Consider the following 15,759-nt stretch of genomic DNA (forward strand, 5'->3'; position numbering starts at 1 on the left):
CTCTCAAGTCCGTTTTGGAATGCCTGGGACTATACTTGGATCAAGATAGAGGCACCTTGCGACCATCAAACAGACGACGGGCCCCCGTTGGAGTCCTTCAGTATTGATCCTTATACGACCCTGAGCGACGATCCTGGTTTCATCTTACTGACCTGATTGCTCCTATCTTCTTCTGTTCTCAGCAACCATTACAATTCCATGAAAGGCTTCCTCGTGGTCGTTCTGCTGGTTACTCAAGGCGAAGGACTTTGTTATCTCACAGTTTTCTCACTGACTGATTGTCCATGGGTCATTTATGTACATACGAAATTGGTTTTGACACCGTGAATGCGCTGTGAAGCCTTGAAATACCTTCTACGATCTCACACCTTCTCCCGCGGACTCTTTCTGCAACCCCTTCTCGACTTCTCTCTCCGCCTTCGCTTTGGCCTTTCTCTGCTCTCTTGCTGTCCTTGCTTGTCTCCACCCTCTACCATACTTGACCACAAGCGCGGGCAATGGGATGAAGACGATAACGAGTCCCGTCCAGAGGACGAACGTCCACCCTGCGTGCAGATTTTTATACATTGTTTGACTAGGGACCGAAGGTCAATATTCAAACAATGAGATCACCACAGACCGACTCATCAACTCACACGACCGCGGTACCGATAGCTCCAAAGATACATCGAGTGAGGTTAAACTGCGTTCGTTTCGAGTCAGAACTTGCACGGGTTTGATCCGAAATCAGCGATGTACGTACCGAAGCCGAGACTGCGCCTCCCTTTCCGACCACCAAGTCTTGTCCGTACACAGTCACTGATTGAGAACATAAGCATCCACCACTCAGGCATAGACCGTCTGGAAAGGTCACGGAGGATGCTCAACTCACCCGTTCCCAGAGTTCCTGAGCCCAAACCAACGAAAAAGTTGACCACCAGAGTTGCTGCCAAGGGCGCTTTGGCCTCAAGACACCATCCTTGTGCGGTGGCCGATATAAGGAACAGACTGTCGAGCATTAGGGCAGTCTCGACCACGATGAGATAAGATGCTGGGGGGAGTAACTCACAGAGTGAAGGGAATCAAACAGCTCAGTCTCGCCCACTCAATGTTGAACTCGTCCGGCTTCTCCCGGAAGCCCCCACCGACCCGTCGTTCTTCTTTACGATACATGTAATCAATCTGCCGACCATTGATAAGGGCGGCCAGGATCGTTCCAACACCAGAAGGTCTGATCAGGATGGGAGAGAAGCGTCAGATTAGTGTGCATGTGAAGAGGGTAAGACTTACAGATAGCACAATCCAATTTTGATTTCGGAGAGCTTGTACGTGTCCTTCAAGGCCGTCGAGAAGACCGTCCTGCTCATCTTGGGTCAACTTCAAGTCCGATTATTCTCTGGGAATGGTTACTCACAGAGTAGCGTAGAACTCGAGATATACAAGGGAAGCCCATAGGAAGACGAGGAGGATTTCAGGTATGAATAGAACAGTTAGAGCTGAGAGAGGCTCGTACTGGTTGTTTCGTATATTGATAAGCAGTCTTCGTCTTGAAAGTGGTGAGAACTACTCACCGGCTTCCTGGGTGGTCGTTCGATTTCCTCTCCGACTTCTCCTTTTTCCGACAAAGCTTTCTCCATTTTCCTGCGTCGCATTAACTGGAGGGGAGAAGCATTGAAGGCGGGAGGCGGAATTGACCCGTCTCCAACCAGCGAACGCAGTGTCTCCGGAAGAAACCTGACGTTTGAAAAGTGATATCAGCGACAGCTTGGGCAAAGGAGATTGAAACAGTATAATTCGGTAGATACATCGCGTTCACCGAACTCCAACTCTTCGTTAAAATCTACTCACAGAATCAAGGGGACAAGGATGACTCCCGTACCAATCGTCAGGAACCAGAATATACTTCTCCAGCCCAATCCTTGAGTGAGGATACCACCCAGCAAGGGACCAAAAGCCGGACCAGCCATTGCTCCAAGCTGAAAGTAAGCGGCATATCTCCCCCTTTCTCTCGGTTCGGCGACGTCCGTCAAACAGCCAAATCCTATACTGATGACCGCTGAACCACCGGTAGCTTGCAATGCTCTCAACACGATCAATAACCAATAAGCACTGGTTGGCATTAGTGCCAAGCCGATATTCGCTCCGACGTAGATGATCAGCGTGCCAATGTAGAGTGGTCGACGACCAAATGAATCGGACATGGATCCGAAGAACGAAGGAGTGACCGCTTGAAAGACGAGATAGACGGTGACCGCTTGCGAGATGTCCGATTCGCTTTTGTGGAAAGCTTGCGCTAGAGTAGGGATCGCTGGAACGAAAATGTTGGAGGAGATCGGGGAGAAGACGGCGGCAATCGAACCGATCCCAACGATCAACAGCTTGTACTTTGCAGAGAAGGATGAGTACGGACGCTTGGCGACAGCAGTAGTCGTCGCATCGTCAGGAGGGGCTGAGTTCAGCGCCTCCGTGGAAGAACGGGTCTCTTCCTTCATTCCAAGATGCTCCGAAGCCATGGTGGGTGGAGTGGAGGGACGGGAGCCAGAGATTCTCTGATCCTCGTTGTGGGCGCTTATCGAGTCCAGGGGCTTTTCGCCACCGATTGATTGTTGACTGATGACCGACGACATTGTGCGATGCTTATCGATCACAGAGAGTCAAGAGTCGAACTCGTATGACTCTTCTTCGATTGTTCGTATTGGAGGTGAAGAAGAGATTCACGATCTCTCTATCCTCTGGTCACCCGTCTTGTTTTCCTTCACGCTAAATCGAGCGAGGTCGGTGGTAGAGTTCTGTGATCTGGTTTCAAATGTCTTGAGTAGACTGGAGATTTCCTCTGACCAGAAGGGACAACACCAGCTAACATATTATATAGTGATACGCCTTGTGTTTCAAGTCGAGAACATCGGTCATGAATACAATTACTGGATAGCGAGACCGACCGCGTCGTGTTTCCAACCATACTGGAATCGAAACACCCCCCATTGTCGTCCTCGGCCCAAAATGATCTGCTGCTTCATCTCAGCGATCAACACTTCGGAGGTCGCCGCTCCTTCCACAATTTCGTATTTGATGCCGTTCTCGGTAGAGAACATAACTTGACCTCGGCAAAGTTGCTCATTCCTGGTGGGCTGTGACCGAGTCGGGTCGTGGGGACACTTCTTTTCACTGCACATGTTGGATCTCAGGGTTCTGCCAAAAGTGTCTAGACCTCGGCGTCACCCGGTTACAGCAACACAACGAGCATGCCACCACACAAGATAGCATCGAGAAACAGACGATCTTTCTGGGTGGCTGTAGATAGGATGCATGCATGTGTCAGAGTTGCAATGGATGCTGCACAGTCCACTTCCGCACGTCGCTTACAGAGCGGTACATTGGTCGAGGGTATGCTGGGTGGAGGGAGGTGTATTGGTCAGCTCCGGAACGAACAAGACGAATTGGGTGTGGAGGTGGTCAACCGTGTATACATAAAATTCACAAAGTCGCGTATGGAAAGATCTCTGTTGCATCCTTGAACCATCACTCATTGACATCCTCGGATCTGAGGTGAGCTCGGCTTTGGCCAGTGTTTTACTATCCCTCCAAACCCGCGGAGTGACGGAACCGAGATCTGATTCATCACGTTTTATCCGTTGCCGATGTGTGGTGTTCGTTATTAGCGAGGTATAAATAGCTGACGACGATTGCGGTGATTTCATCTTTTCCATCAGATTCTTGACATTTCGTTTGCATTTCGCTGTTTGTCCAGACATCAACAATCACTAAAATGTGTACGTTACAATTTTTGAACAGAACCATCTCCAATCCTTCAATTCGTAGGCTGAACAGTCGTTCTTTCGTAGCTTCCTGCTGCTCTTCCATTCCCCCCGTGACCGCCGAGTACACCCCCAAGGGCTCTTGGACCGAGCTCAACGGTCTCAAGACCTATGTCACAGGCCCTGAGGATGCCAAGACCTCACTTCTCTTCCTCTACGACATCTTCGGTTTCGGTCCTCAAATCCTCCAGGGTCAGTCCGATTGATATTCTCTTATCTGGCTTACCTCACACTGATGATCACCTCGTCAATACTTCGTAGGTGCCGATCTCATCGCCTCTCAAGGTTATCGAGTGACCATGCCCGACTTTCTCAAGGGTGACCACCCCACGATGGCCATGTTCCAACCAGGGTATGTGATCACATCCCTCTCGTTTGTCCAGTCGCATAGGTTGAACGTACGCTGATAACGTCCGTGTACATGCATCCAGAGGCGAGGAGAGCCGAGCCGTTTACTTCTCAAAGTTCCCCGGTAAAGCCGCTACCCAGTCTCCTGCCGTCACCGAAGCTCTCAAGGCCATCAAGACTCCTTCCGTCTCCAAGGTCGCTATCGCTGGTTTCTGCTGGGGTTACAAGGCCATGGCCCTCGCTGAGGGTCTCAAGACTGTTGACGCTATCATCGGTGTACACCCTACGTAGGTTTTTCCAAATCATTCCATATCGAGCATCTCATCCTGTACGTGAATGACTGAATGGGTTCCTGTACAGCTTCCCCGATGCCTCTGACGCCGACAACTTCGATGCTCCTACTTTGATCATCTCCACCTCCGGTGAAGATCCCGCTGTCGTAAGTGTCACTCACAATGTGCCAGAAACGACAACACGTTCTATGATTGACCCTGGATTCGTTTGCCCAGATTGACGCGATCCACAAGGGTGTTGACGCCAAGTTGCCCGGCAAGAACGTCTTCCACCACTTCGCAGACAGGATCCACGGTTTCGCCGGATCTCGAGCTGATGTACGTTCAACCGTTCCATCACTCCGTTCTTTCTTCCTTCATTGAGATTCGTTCGAGATACTGATTGACGTGCTTGGAATCTTGCAGCTCAACGACCCCGTCAAGAGAGAAGCGTACGCCGAGGCTTATCAAATTATCGTCAAATTCCTCAAAGACACTCTTTGAGATTGCTGGAAGGTATCGGTTCAGTGGCCATCTGTTGTGTAGCTGGTAGACGGTATACTTGTACACCAATAGAATAAAAGCATGCAGCATGGTACAATCGACATAGACTGCGTATATTGTTCGTGTGGTATCGCGCTATTCCACTTGATTTGACGACTAAATTCTCGGTGAAACTCGTGTACAGGATGCATGCGTCGTCTAGAGCAAAAAGGAAACTAACGGGACGGGTGAATGAGGCGTTTTATTCGTCGAGCAGCAGAAAGCGTAGACAAGAAATCATTACAGACGGCGAAAAGAAGGTCGTGAAAATAGAGGGCATAGGGCATTAAGGCTGTCAGAAAATCATATTAGCTGATAGACCATCGATCCGAAAACATGCAGGACAGCGTACACAATTAGCAAACTTCCAAGTAGCTGACTATCTGGCATTCATTTAGAGACCTGATCTGCCAGAGGCGGCGGGACCGGCTGAGTCGCGGAGTGCAGTGAATGATTGAGCGAGAGAAGCGGGCTTGCCTCTATGTGAGAGGACGGTCAGCAAGGCTCGGAACCACTCGATATAGGAACAAAGCGCATTGGAGAGAGGTGGAACAAGAGGACCAGGAGGCTGGGATCATAGCTCGTACTCACTTGACAAAGTGCCGTTGCTTAGCTCCTGCAAGTTTGGCAGTACAAGGACTTTGGAGCTGATCGGTAGGAGAGACAGTGGGTTTGCTACGAATAGAAAGAGTTAGATCTGCGTTGCGTTGATTGATGTGGAGTCAATCGCTGATCACTCACTTGGCTTTGGCGAATCGCTTCGCTAACAAGGCTTTCTGACCAAGACCGGCAGCTGTGTTGCCCATTGTTTGACCAGGGACGACTTGATTGGCTGAGTAAACAAGTCGACTTGCTTCAGCTGTTGTTTCATTTTGACGACGTATTCAATCTAGAGTTGAGCAGAACAGCGGAAGACAGCTGTCTCCGTCCACTATCGTCGCGGACGCAGATACGTTGTCCTCGTGTACTTTCCCCGTTCCTCCGTGGATGCTTTCACTGATCACAACACTCACGGTTCGCAACGCCCAAAGGCTTTGTTTGAGGGATGATCTTGGCTTGGTGTTTGGGATCGTGCAAAGGGGTGATGGTGGGAGAAGGGGCCGTGGAGGACTTGGTAGGCGTTGAAGATGTGGAAGCAGGAGAGGACATGGTGATTGTTGTGATGTGTTAGGAGTGATACGAAGGATGTTACGACGAAGAGTCAATGAGTAGATCTTTGATCAACGTTGAGCGATTTCGCGGCTGGAGTGACAGAAGACGTTTAGAGATTCTGATGCGAGAACGAGTGAAAAGTCTGTACTCGAGGATGATGATGATTGTTTTGACAAGAAGTGGGTGGCAAATGATACGATAGGAATGATGATGAGAGAAAGAAAGAAAGGGAGAGAGAGAGAGAATGAATGAAGACGAGGAGAGATAACAGGATGGATGGTCCCGGTCACTCGCGACTGCTTTCTTGAGTTGAGTGAAAAATCAGACCTCGTCATGAGCCGGGTGGCTGGTCAGCGCCAACAACAGGCTTCGCTTGATTATGGGCGACGATGTTAGGCCGTCGCTTTTCGCCGATGTGGCATATTTGTGGCATTGGCCAGCTACAATTGTGGAGTTTTGCAACCTTTGTGACTGAACGATGCAAACTGTCACGGTGGTCAATGTGGCCTCATTCAATGAGCCCTATCACACAACAGGACAGTACGATATGGGGGAAACGATGATAACGAGGATAACGATGATAACAAGGATAACAAGGATAACAAGGATAGCCAGGATGACAAGGAACTTGACACGTGTCATGACGGCCATTCCGCCACGACCCCGAATAAGCCATTATTACGTAAACCCTCTTGATATCTTCGACTTCTTCGATATCTTCGAGCACAACTCGATATACTCGCCGAAGACCGAGCTAAGGGGCGCTGCAGGTGAATGATAGAAACAGGAGGAAGTTGATCGATGTTCTACGCATCCTGGCGGATGGAGTAGTGGAGATATATATATACATGGTCTTAGTTCTCGTTGTTCTAGTCTTTCTCTAGCAATTTCTCAATTGAAAGTCATACCTAGTACCTTGCTCATCGTTCAACGATATCACTGTGGTACCTCAGTCTATCTAGAACTGCTACGAGCCCTTCTAGATATCCGTGTCAAGTTCCTCGCCATCCTCGCTATCCTCATTATCCTCGTTATCCTTGTTATCCTCGTTATCGTCGTTTCCTCATAGTATACTGTCTCGTTGTGTGATAGGGCTCATTGACTGAGGCCACATTGACCATCGTGACACCATTGTCAAGGGGCTACACCGACTGACGGGGATATCCGTTGTTCAGCTTACAAGGCAAACAATGAAAAGCCTACTATCGTTGATGTGCTCCCAATTTGGGACAAGATACGCGATGTTGGTGAGACTTGGGCTAAATCGTGTTTCTAACTTGAGGGTTCTCTGTCGAGAACAGCCAATCAAGTGTTGGTCGATGTATCAAGGTTGTTCAAGATGATAATATTCAAAGGTACTATGATAGGACAAAAATCTAGAATCGACGGGGAACTCCTTTCTTTTTCTACTACGTTCATGTATATATCCCTTTCTTCGCACAAGTTCGCCAAACCTTGCATGTGTAGCGACATTTTCGCCAGATGCAGAAAGAAACCTCGAGTGTGTCACGATCGCATACCAGTAAGGCCAACTTCCGACAAAGTTCCCAGGAGTTTGACAAACAATTGAACGAAACAGCATTCATTGGAGAAGGAACCGAAACGTCGACAAGCTTATCAATCCTATTCACCACATACGGTAAATATACAAATTGTTCAGCCACTCGAGGTTTCTTTCTACATCCGGCGAAAAGGTCGCTACACATGCAAGGTTTGGCGAACTTGTGCGAAGAAAAGGATATATACACGAACGTAGTAAAAGGAGAAAGGAGTTCCCCGTCGATTCTAGATTTTTGTCCTACCGTAGTACCTTTGAATATTATTATCTTGAATAACCTCGATACATCGACCAACATTTACTTGGCTGTTCTCGATAGAGAACCCTCAAGTTAGAAACACGATTTAGCCCAAGTCTCACCAACATCGCGTATCTTGTTCCAAGTCGGGAGCACATCAACGATAGTAGACTTTTCATTGTTTGCCTTGTAAGCTGAAATGACGGACATCCCCGTTGGTCGGTGTACTCCCGTGACAGAGTGGCTGAACAATTTGTGTATTTACCGTATGTGGTGAATAGGGTTGATAAGTTTGCTGACGTTTCGGTTCTTTCTCCATTGAATGCCGTTTTGTTCAATTGTTTGTCAAACTCCTGGGAACTTTGTTGGGAGTTGGCCTTACTGGTATACGATCGTGACACAAGTTGTGCTTGAAGATATCAAAGATGTTGAAGATATCAAGAGGGTTTGTGTAATGATGTACTATTTGTGGTCGTGGCGGAATGGCCGTCTGTCATGTCAGCCATGATGTCATGACGGCCATTCCGCCACGACCACGAATAAGCCATTATTACGTAAACCCTCTTGATATCTTCGACTTCTTCGATATCTTCGAGCACAACTCGATATACTCGCCGAAGACCGAGTTAAAGGGGGCTGCAGGTGAACGATAGAAACAGGAGGAAGTTGATCGATGTTCTACGCATCCTGGCGGATGGATCAGTGGAGATATATAGGTACATGGTCTTAGTTCTCGTTGTTCTAGTCTTTCTCTAGCGATTTCTCGAGTGAAAGTCATACCTAGTAGCTTGCTCATCGTTCAACGATATCACTGTGGTACCTCAGTCTATCTAGAACTGCTACGAGCCCTTCTAGATATCCGCGTCAAGTTCCTCGCCATCCTCGCTATCCTCGTTATCCTCGTTATCCTCGTTATCGTCGTTTCCTCATAGTATACTGTCTCGTTGTGTGATAGGGCTCATTGACTGAGGCCACATTGACCGTCGTGACAGTATCGAGAAATCGCTCTTACCTATCACACATCCTCGTTCCCCCTGTTCTCGCTCTCTTGTTCGGATAGTTCGAACGAAAATTCATATCCTCGATCCTCTACTCGTCATTCAACATAAAACCTCTTATACTACCGACAATGGTCAACACCCGTGCGGGCTCTGCCTTAGCACCTGACAATCACCTCGAACAATTTCATCCGGATCTTCCGCCGCATCTGGGAGATGAAACTACGCCACAGAATGATGGAGAAGCTGGAGCTGATGATGGAGATGACGAACTTTCCGGAAATGAAGGTGGTCAAACACTGGCTAGACCAAGAGGTCTTCGACGATCTCAAACTGGCTCTCGTCCAGCATCCCATCTCTCTTTCGTTCTCAGCCACGCCCCGTTCTCGTCCTGCTGCTTCCCAAGTTCAGGGGTTGGCTTCTGTTCATGGATCAGGTGGAAGAAGCCACGGGACTAGTCATTCTGGACGATCTCGACACCATCATGCAGGCGTTGATTCCAACACCCTCCTGGCTCAAGTTCTCGCGAATATGGCGGATAGCAATCGAATGGTGTCGCAAGCTCTGTTGGGTAGAGGCACTCATGGTCGCAGTTCTGAGTCTCCCTCGTCCTCGTTCAAGGAGCCTAAACCTGCCGATCCAGAGAAGTTCTATGGCAACAAACCGAGTAAACTCGAAGGCTTCATCGACCAATGTGACTTGGCAATCAAGCTTCAACCATCTCGATTTCCTACCGAAGACATCAAGGTATCGTTCACGTATAGCTACTTGGGCGGAGACGCTCGGGATGCAGTCCGCCCTTTGATGAAGATGGATCCTATCCCAGAAGAACTCCAAACGTATCGCAACTTTATCAAATACTTGAAGGCCAACTTTGGAGATCCTGACGAGAAGGCTACGGCTCGAGCAGCCTTCAAGGAACTACGACAGACCAGCACCGCGGCAGAGTACTTCGCTCAAGTAAGACGATATGTTGGAGTCTTGGGATGGAAGGATCAGGAGCCAATCATTGAGAGGGCTATAGACGGACTATCCAGTCAGATGAAGGATGAGATAGCTCGACATGGAAAGGACTTCCTTACCTTGAACGAGTTATCAGCCTTTGTGGTTCAACTTGACAACCGTTTACGGACTCGAGAGGCTGAGAAGAAGAATGAAGAGAAGAAGGTTGTTAGCAAGGAAAGCAAGGAAAAGAAAGGGGATAGCGCTAAGTCACCATCTCCATCCTCGTTGACTCCCATTCCTTCCTCAACGAATCCGTCGAGAACTTCTAGTTCTACCCCAGGTCCCACGTCGAGTTCTACGAATATTACTCCTGGGACTAGACTTCCGCAGGAGGAACTTGATCGTCGAATGGCGGAAGGACTCTGTAGGCGTTGTGGTCAGCCTGATCACATTGCTATGGAATGTAGGGGGGGATATTACAATCGTCTCCCTCAGGCTACGGGAACTGCACCTGCAGACCCAAAAGCTTGAGGGACGATGGAGCAGGAGAGGTACATCGTTCTGAGTTAGCTAACCTCTCTGCAATAGTACAGGACTCAAAGATACCCGTTAGAAATAGAGATATGTTACCCCTACAAGCATCCACCATTAATTCCTCTCGTCCCGAGTCATCTCCTTCCATTCTCGATTCCGTTAGTTTCGATACCAGCAAAGCATCTTCCTCAAATATACCCGTCCCTTCGCTGCCTCTCGGTATTCCTAGATCGTCTATCGAACATTCCATCGAGTTACAGAAACCCCAAGCCGTTGTCACTGGACATCTTAGCGGAATTCGAAGTCAAATGGTGACCATTCTCCTCGACAGTGGAGCTGGTTTGAACTACATCGATAGTACCGTCATAGAGGAATGGCATTTGGCGACTGTATCATATGACGAACCTCGACAGATCACCCTCTTCGATGGCCAACCAAGTTCCGCCGGTCCCATTACAAAGTATCTTGAAGATACTGTTCAGATAGGAGAATACTCGGGTCAAGTCAGATTTGATGTGACCAAGTTATCAGGAGTACATATTGTTCTCGGATATGATTGGTTACAAGCAAATCATGTCATAGTAGATTTTGGACGACGAATGGTTAATATTCTGAACTCTCCAGGGGAGAATACAGAACAAGAACCACTCAAATCCGTTACCGTCTCGTCCAAGTCCTTGTCTTCGTCCTCGCCCTCGTCCTTGTCTTCGTCCTCGCCCTCGTCCTTGTCTTCGTCCTCGCCCTCGTCCTTGTCCTCGCCCTCGTCCTTGTCCTCGTCCTCGCCCTCGTCCTCGTCCTCGCCCTCGTCCAAGCCCTCGTCCTCGTCTTCGACATTGCCAGCTATCGAAGGGCCCATAAGGTTGGTAACAAGTTCGACAAAGGTTCAAGCCCCAATGTCTACCAACGAGATATCGGAAGTTTCGAGTTCGTCAAAAACTCCTTCCGGTCTATCGAAAGCCGTCTCTAAATCCTCGATGTTCCCGAAATGGCGGTCAAAGTATCGACCTTTGACGAATTTCAAAACTAGGAAGGATGCAGCCACGTATCCTAACTACATTCCTGTCTCTTCACCGAGTAAATGGGTACCTAGTCCTATAGCAGGGGTTAGTCCTCCGGAATCAACGCGACTTTGCGCCATTGCTTCCGAAGATATCAAGGTACCGGACGATTTCAAGCTTCTTCCAAGTTTCTGTGAACCTATGGAGTTCACTGAAGAGGAACGTGTCGAGGTAATGAAGGTGGTTCCAGCTGAGTTCCATGAATTCCTTGACATATTTCATCCTCGTTCTGGTAAGGAGACTCTTGCACCTGCAAGAGAGTATGATCTAAAGATCCAACTCAAGCCGGAGGCTAAGCTTACCCCAGCTCCTCTTTACGAGCTCAGTCCTGATCAAGTTGGAGCTCTACGGGAAACTCTTGATAGGGAACGAGCTGCTGGAAGAATTCGACCGAGTAACTCCCCATACGGTTCTCCTACCTTCTTTGTCCCGAAAAGGACGGAAAGTATAGAATGGTGGTGGACTACAGAAAGCTAAATGCAGCTACGGTCCCCGACGCCTACCCACTTCCTCTTATCAGCCAAGTTACTCTTGATCTCTCTCGGTCTAGGTATTTTAGCAAATTCGACCTTCCCAGCGCCTATCAACTACTACGAGTGGCAGAAGGCTACGAGAAGTACACAGCCTTCAGGACTCAATTCGGAATGTTTGAATCGCTGGTGGTGCGAGATGGGCTTCGTAATGCTCCAGCTGTGTATCAGCACTTTCTCAACGAGATCTTCGCCGATCTATTGGGAAAAGGCGTAATAGTATACATTGACGATATCATAGTTCACGCTGTGACCTTGGACGAGTTGCGTCGACTAACAAGAATAGTTTTCGAACGACTCCGCAAAGCGAAACTCTTCTTGAATGCTGCCAAATGCGAGTTTGAGAAGACCGAAGTCAAGTTCCTCGGTTTCATGATCTCGGCAAACGGTATTGGGGCAGACGCTTCGTATGTTCAAGGAGTGGTGGACTTCCCGGTACCAAAACTCTTCGAGAATGTCGACGTTTCCTTGGACTTGCGAGCTATTATCGACGTTTTGTCAAGGACTTCTCTAGAATTGCCAAGCCGTTACATGCGTTGACTGGCAAGAACATTCCTTTCCAGTGGACGACTCTTCAGCAACGAGCCTTCGATCTCCTCAAACGCACGATGTCCACAGCTCCAGTTCTTGCCCACTTCAACCCTTTAGCCGAGACCCTCATACAGACGGACGCTTCGCATTTCGGCTGGGGATTCGTTATTTCCCAGATAGATCCTACGACAGCGCTAGAGCATCCAGTCGCCATGGAATCTGGATCCTTCAGAGGGGCGGAATTGAACTACACCGTCACTGAAAAGGAGTTCTTAGCAATAGTCATGGCATTCAAGAGAAAGCGACATCTATTACTTCAAGTCTTCTCGACGGTAGTAACGGATCACCTCAATCTGACATACTGGATGGAACCTCGACAGCTTAACTCTCGTCAAGCACGATGGGTCGACCTTCTCTCCGGGTTCTCGTTCAAGATAGTATATCGACCTGGGTCCAAGGCAACCTTTCCAGACGCCTTATCAAGACGAGCAGATTATGTTCCTGCAGGAGCCGATTTAGAACAGGACTTCGTGCAGGCGCTACCGAGTCTTGATCAATCCTCGCTACTTCCCGAATCTTACGATAGTCCCTTGCGTGCGCTTGTCCCTTCGACGGTGGAGGACCAAGACGACGGCGATGAGGAGTCAACCTCTACAGACGACGACAAGATGGACGTTGATGGGATCAAGGAAGGGTTGGTAGAGGATTCGGATTTAGATACAGTGAGAGAGATCTTGTCACGAACTCTTGCTGGCCCCGATACCGTAGAAGATCCCTGCGACTCTCCAGAACCTCGATTATTGCGGAATCTTGCCAGACGAATGGGTTTTCCCGACTCAGCAACCTTCGAGTTTAACGAACAAGGCTTGCTCACTCTGGATGGCAAGATATACATACCGGACCACAAGAATTTTCGCACCATAGTTCTCAAAGCGCATCATGATAGTGTGATGGCAGGACACCAGGGAGTGAGTAAAACCGTTGAATTAGTGCAACAGAAGTACTGCTGGCTTGGATTACGCAGGGATGTCGAGCTGTATATCAAAGGCTGTGTTACCTGCCAGCGAAATAAACCGGTTCGACAGAAACCGCAAGGTTATCTCCAGTCTCTCGAGGTTGCCGATGCTCCATGGTCTTCGATTTCAATGGATTTTGTCGAGGAATTACCTAAGTCCCAAGGTTTCAACTCGATTTTGGTTGTCGTCGATCGACTCACAAAGTGGGCAATATTCATTCCGACTACTACAACTCTTACGGCCTTGGGCTGCGCCGACCTGGTTATCGACCATGTTTTCTCTCACCATGGGTTGCCAACGAGTATTGTTTCAGATCGGGGTCGAAGTTTACAAGTCGTGTGTGGTCTGGGGTCTGTAAGTCTCTTGGAATCAAGGTGTCGTTGTCTACTGCTTGGCATCCACAGACGGATGGGCAGACAGAGAGAGTGAATCAGGTACTTGAACAGTACCTGCGTATCTTCGCCTCGTACAAACAGGATAATTGGTCATCACTCTTGGCTCGTGCATCGTTTTCATACAACAATTCGGTTCATTCAGCGATCAAGATGTCACCCTTCTTCGCCAATTACGGATTTTCCCCTCGATGGATTGAAGACATCATTCATGATGATGTTTCTTCTCTCGCCCCAGTGGTCGAGAAGATCAAGTCAATGTCTGAAGTTCATGAACTATGCCAGCGAAATATCGAGCTGGCCAACGAGGATTACGCACGATATTACAACGGGAAGCGAAGGGAAGAGGTTAAGTACAAGGTTGGAGACAAGGTGATGCTAAACCTTAGGAATGTGACGACCAAACGACCTATGAAGAAGTTAGATGTCAAATGGGCTGGTCCCTATGAGGTAACGGAAGTCGTTGGCGAGCATGCTTACCGTCTGAACCTTCCTAGCAGCATGAGAATTCATGACGTCTTCCATGTTATCCTTTTACGTTCGTTTACGCCTCCACTCCTTCCCGGACAGTCCTACGATCCACCTGGCCCGGTAGAAGTGGACGAGTTGGGCGAAAACTTCGAGATCAGTCGAATTATCGACTCAAGAATTCGGCGACGACGTCTAGAATATCAAGTGGAGTGGCTAGGATATGAAAATACCGAGGACGCGGTATCTTGGGAGCCTGTTAGTAACTTGGAAGGTGCCCAGGAATCGGTGGAAGAGTTCCACCGTGCGAACCCTGACAAGCCTTCGCCTAGAGACCTGAGTCGGTAACGTACTCTTGTTCTCGCTTCTCTCTTTATACCCTCGAGATACCCGTGTAATGGTCTTTTTCTTCGATATCCTGCTTTCAGTTTGCCTTGTTTCGCATCTCTCCTGGTCTCATGAGACTTCCGTTGAACGGAGTCCATTTTGTCTCTCTCTGCTCAGAGCCATTACTAAATCCACGATTCTGCTAATATGACATGTTTTCTCTAGGACCGCAGTAACCGAAATGCATAGACGGCCATATGTACAACTCAAGAAGATATCTACAGTTGAGAAGAGCTGGACGGGCCTTGTTCTCCCTCTCCATCAAACTCACCAGTAACCTCGTTCATTGGAATGCCAAGGAGACGTGTGATCCTACGAGCCTCAACGATGGCATAGTGACGGGTTGGACCGACGGTGTTTCGGGCGAACTCCATGTGATGGATCAGGCGAAGCCATAGCTCACCCTCATCGTAGCCCTCGTAACCCTCCCCTGCGCTCGCCTTGTGCGAGCAGGATTGGGAAAGGCAAGTGTAACACTTTGAATTCGGTGTTGGGGGACCCAAACACACGAAATTCCCTTTCCGGCACCTCTCGCAGGGCTTAGGTCGAGGGACGGCACTAGGATGATTCCTCTGCGTTCACAATTAGCTAAGTTCTCGCGAGATCGTGCATCGGTATCACATCGCTCACAAGAATAACATCCTCGCTCCTGTCCGTATTCTTCGGCTTTCGTGGTCTGCCGGGTGTCGATCGTGTGCCAGGAGTTGAGGAAGCTCTTCCTGGTCGTCGATGGGGAGTCTTCGGAGACTGGCGAGGAGGTAGATCATGCCCGTGAGGAGGTGGGGTTTCAGGCGCTGCCTTTCTCCAGGGGGCGTCTTCATCACCTTCGGAGCCGTCGGGGTCTACAATTCTATCAGCTGAGTGTCTAGAATTGATTCACTACGGTGCTCACCATTCTCGTTCTCCATGTTCCAGTCGTCTGGGTCTCGAATAACATCCTCGTCCCGGTCATCCTCGTCACCATCGTCCTCTGGACCTCTTTCGGACCTTTGATA

The 15,759-nt window shown here is 49.0% G+C and overlaps 3 protein-coding genes across 3 annotated transcripts; 1 reads left to right on the plus strand and 2 right to left on the minus strand.

Moving 5' to 3' along the window:
• Positions 1 to 354: 354 nt before the first annotated feature.
• IAR55_002177 (uncharacterized protein) lies at positions 355 to 2,606 on the minus strand (the record flags this gene model as incomplete). Its single annotated transcript, XM_066945294.1, has 9 exons — positions 355 to 574; positions 636 to 682; positions 743 to 798; positions 872 to 987; positions 1,049 to 1,210; positions 1,270 to 1,338; positions 1,394 to 1,491; positions 1,551 to 1,713; positions 1,828 to 2,606. 9 exons carry the CDS (start codon positions 2,604 to 2,606, stop codon positions 355 to 357), a joined length of 1,710 nt encoding a protein of 569 aa, XP_066803983.1.
• Positions 2,607 to 3,745: 1,139 nt separating this feature from the next.
• IAR55_002178 (uncharacterized protein) lies at positions 3,746 to 4,918 on the plus strand (the record flags this gene model as incomplete). Its single annotated transcript, XM_066945295.1, has 7 exons — positions 3,746 to 3,749; positions 3,822 to 3,986; positions 4,056 to 4,146; positions 4,226 to 4,429; positions 4,503 to 4,581; positions 4,652 to 4,753; positions 4,841 to 4,918. 7 exons carry the CDS (start codon positions 3,746 to 3,748, stop codon positions 4,916 to 4,918), a joined length of 723 nt encoding a protein of 240 aa, XP_066803984.1.
• Positions 4,919 to 5,351: 433 nt separating this feature from the next.
• IAR55_002179 (uncharacterized protein) lies at positions 5,352 to 6,106 on the minus strand (the record flags this gene model as incomplete). The annotated part of the gene is made up of 4 exons (XM_066945296.1): positions 5,352 to 5,436; positions 5,549 to 5,632; positions 5,699 to 5,789; positions 5,971 to 6,106. The coding sequence occupies 4 exons, from the start codon at positions 6,104 to 6,106 to the stop codon at positions 5,352 to 5,354; spliced, it is 396 nt and encodes a 131-aa protein (XP_066803985.1).
• Between the last annotated feature and the right edge of the window lie 9,653 nt (positions 6,107 to 15,759).

The sequence above is a fragment of the Kwoniella newhampshirensis genome, chromosome 4 (genome assembly GCF_039105145.1).
Source record: "Kwoniella newhampshirensis strain CBS 13917 chromosome 4, whole genome shotgun sequence".
Lineage (NCBI taxonomy): Eukaryota > Fungi > Basidiomycota > Tremellomycetes > Tremellales > Cryptococcaceae > Kwoniella > Kwoniella newhampshirensis.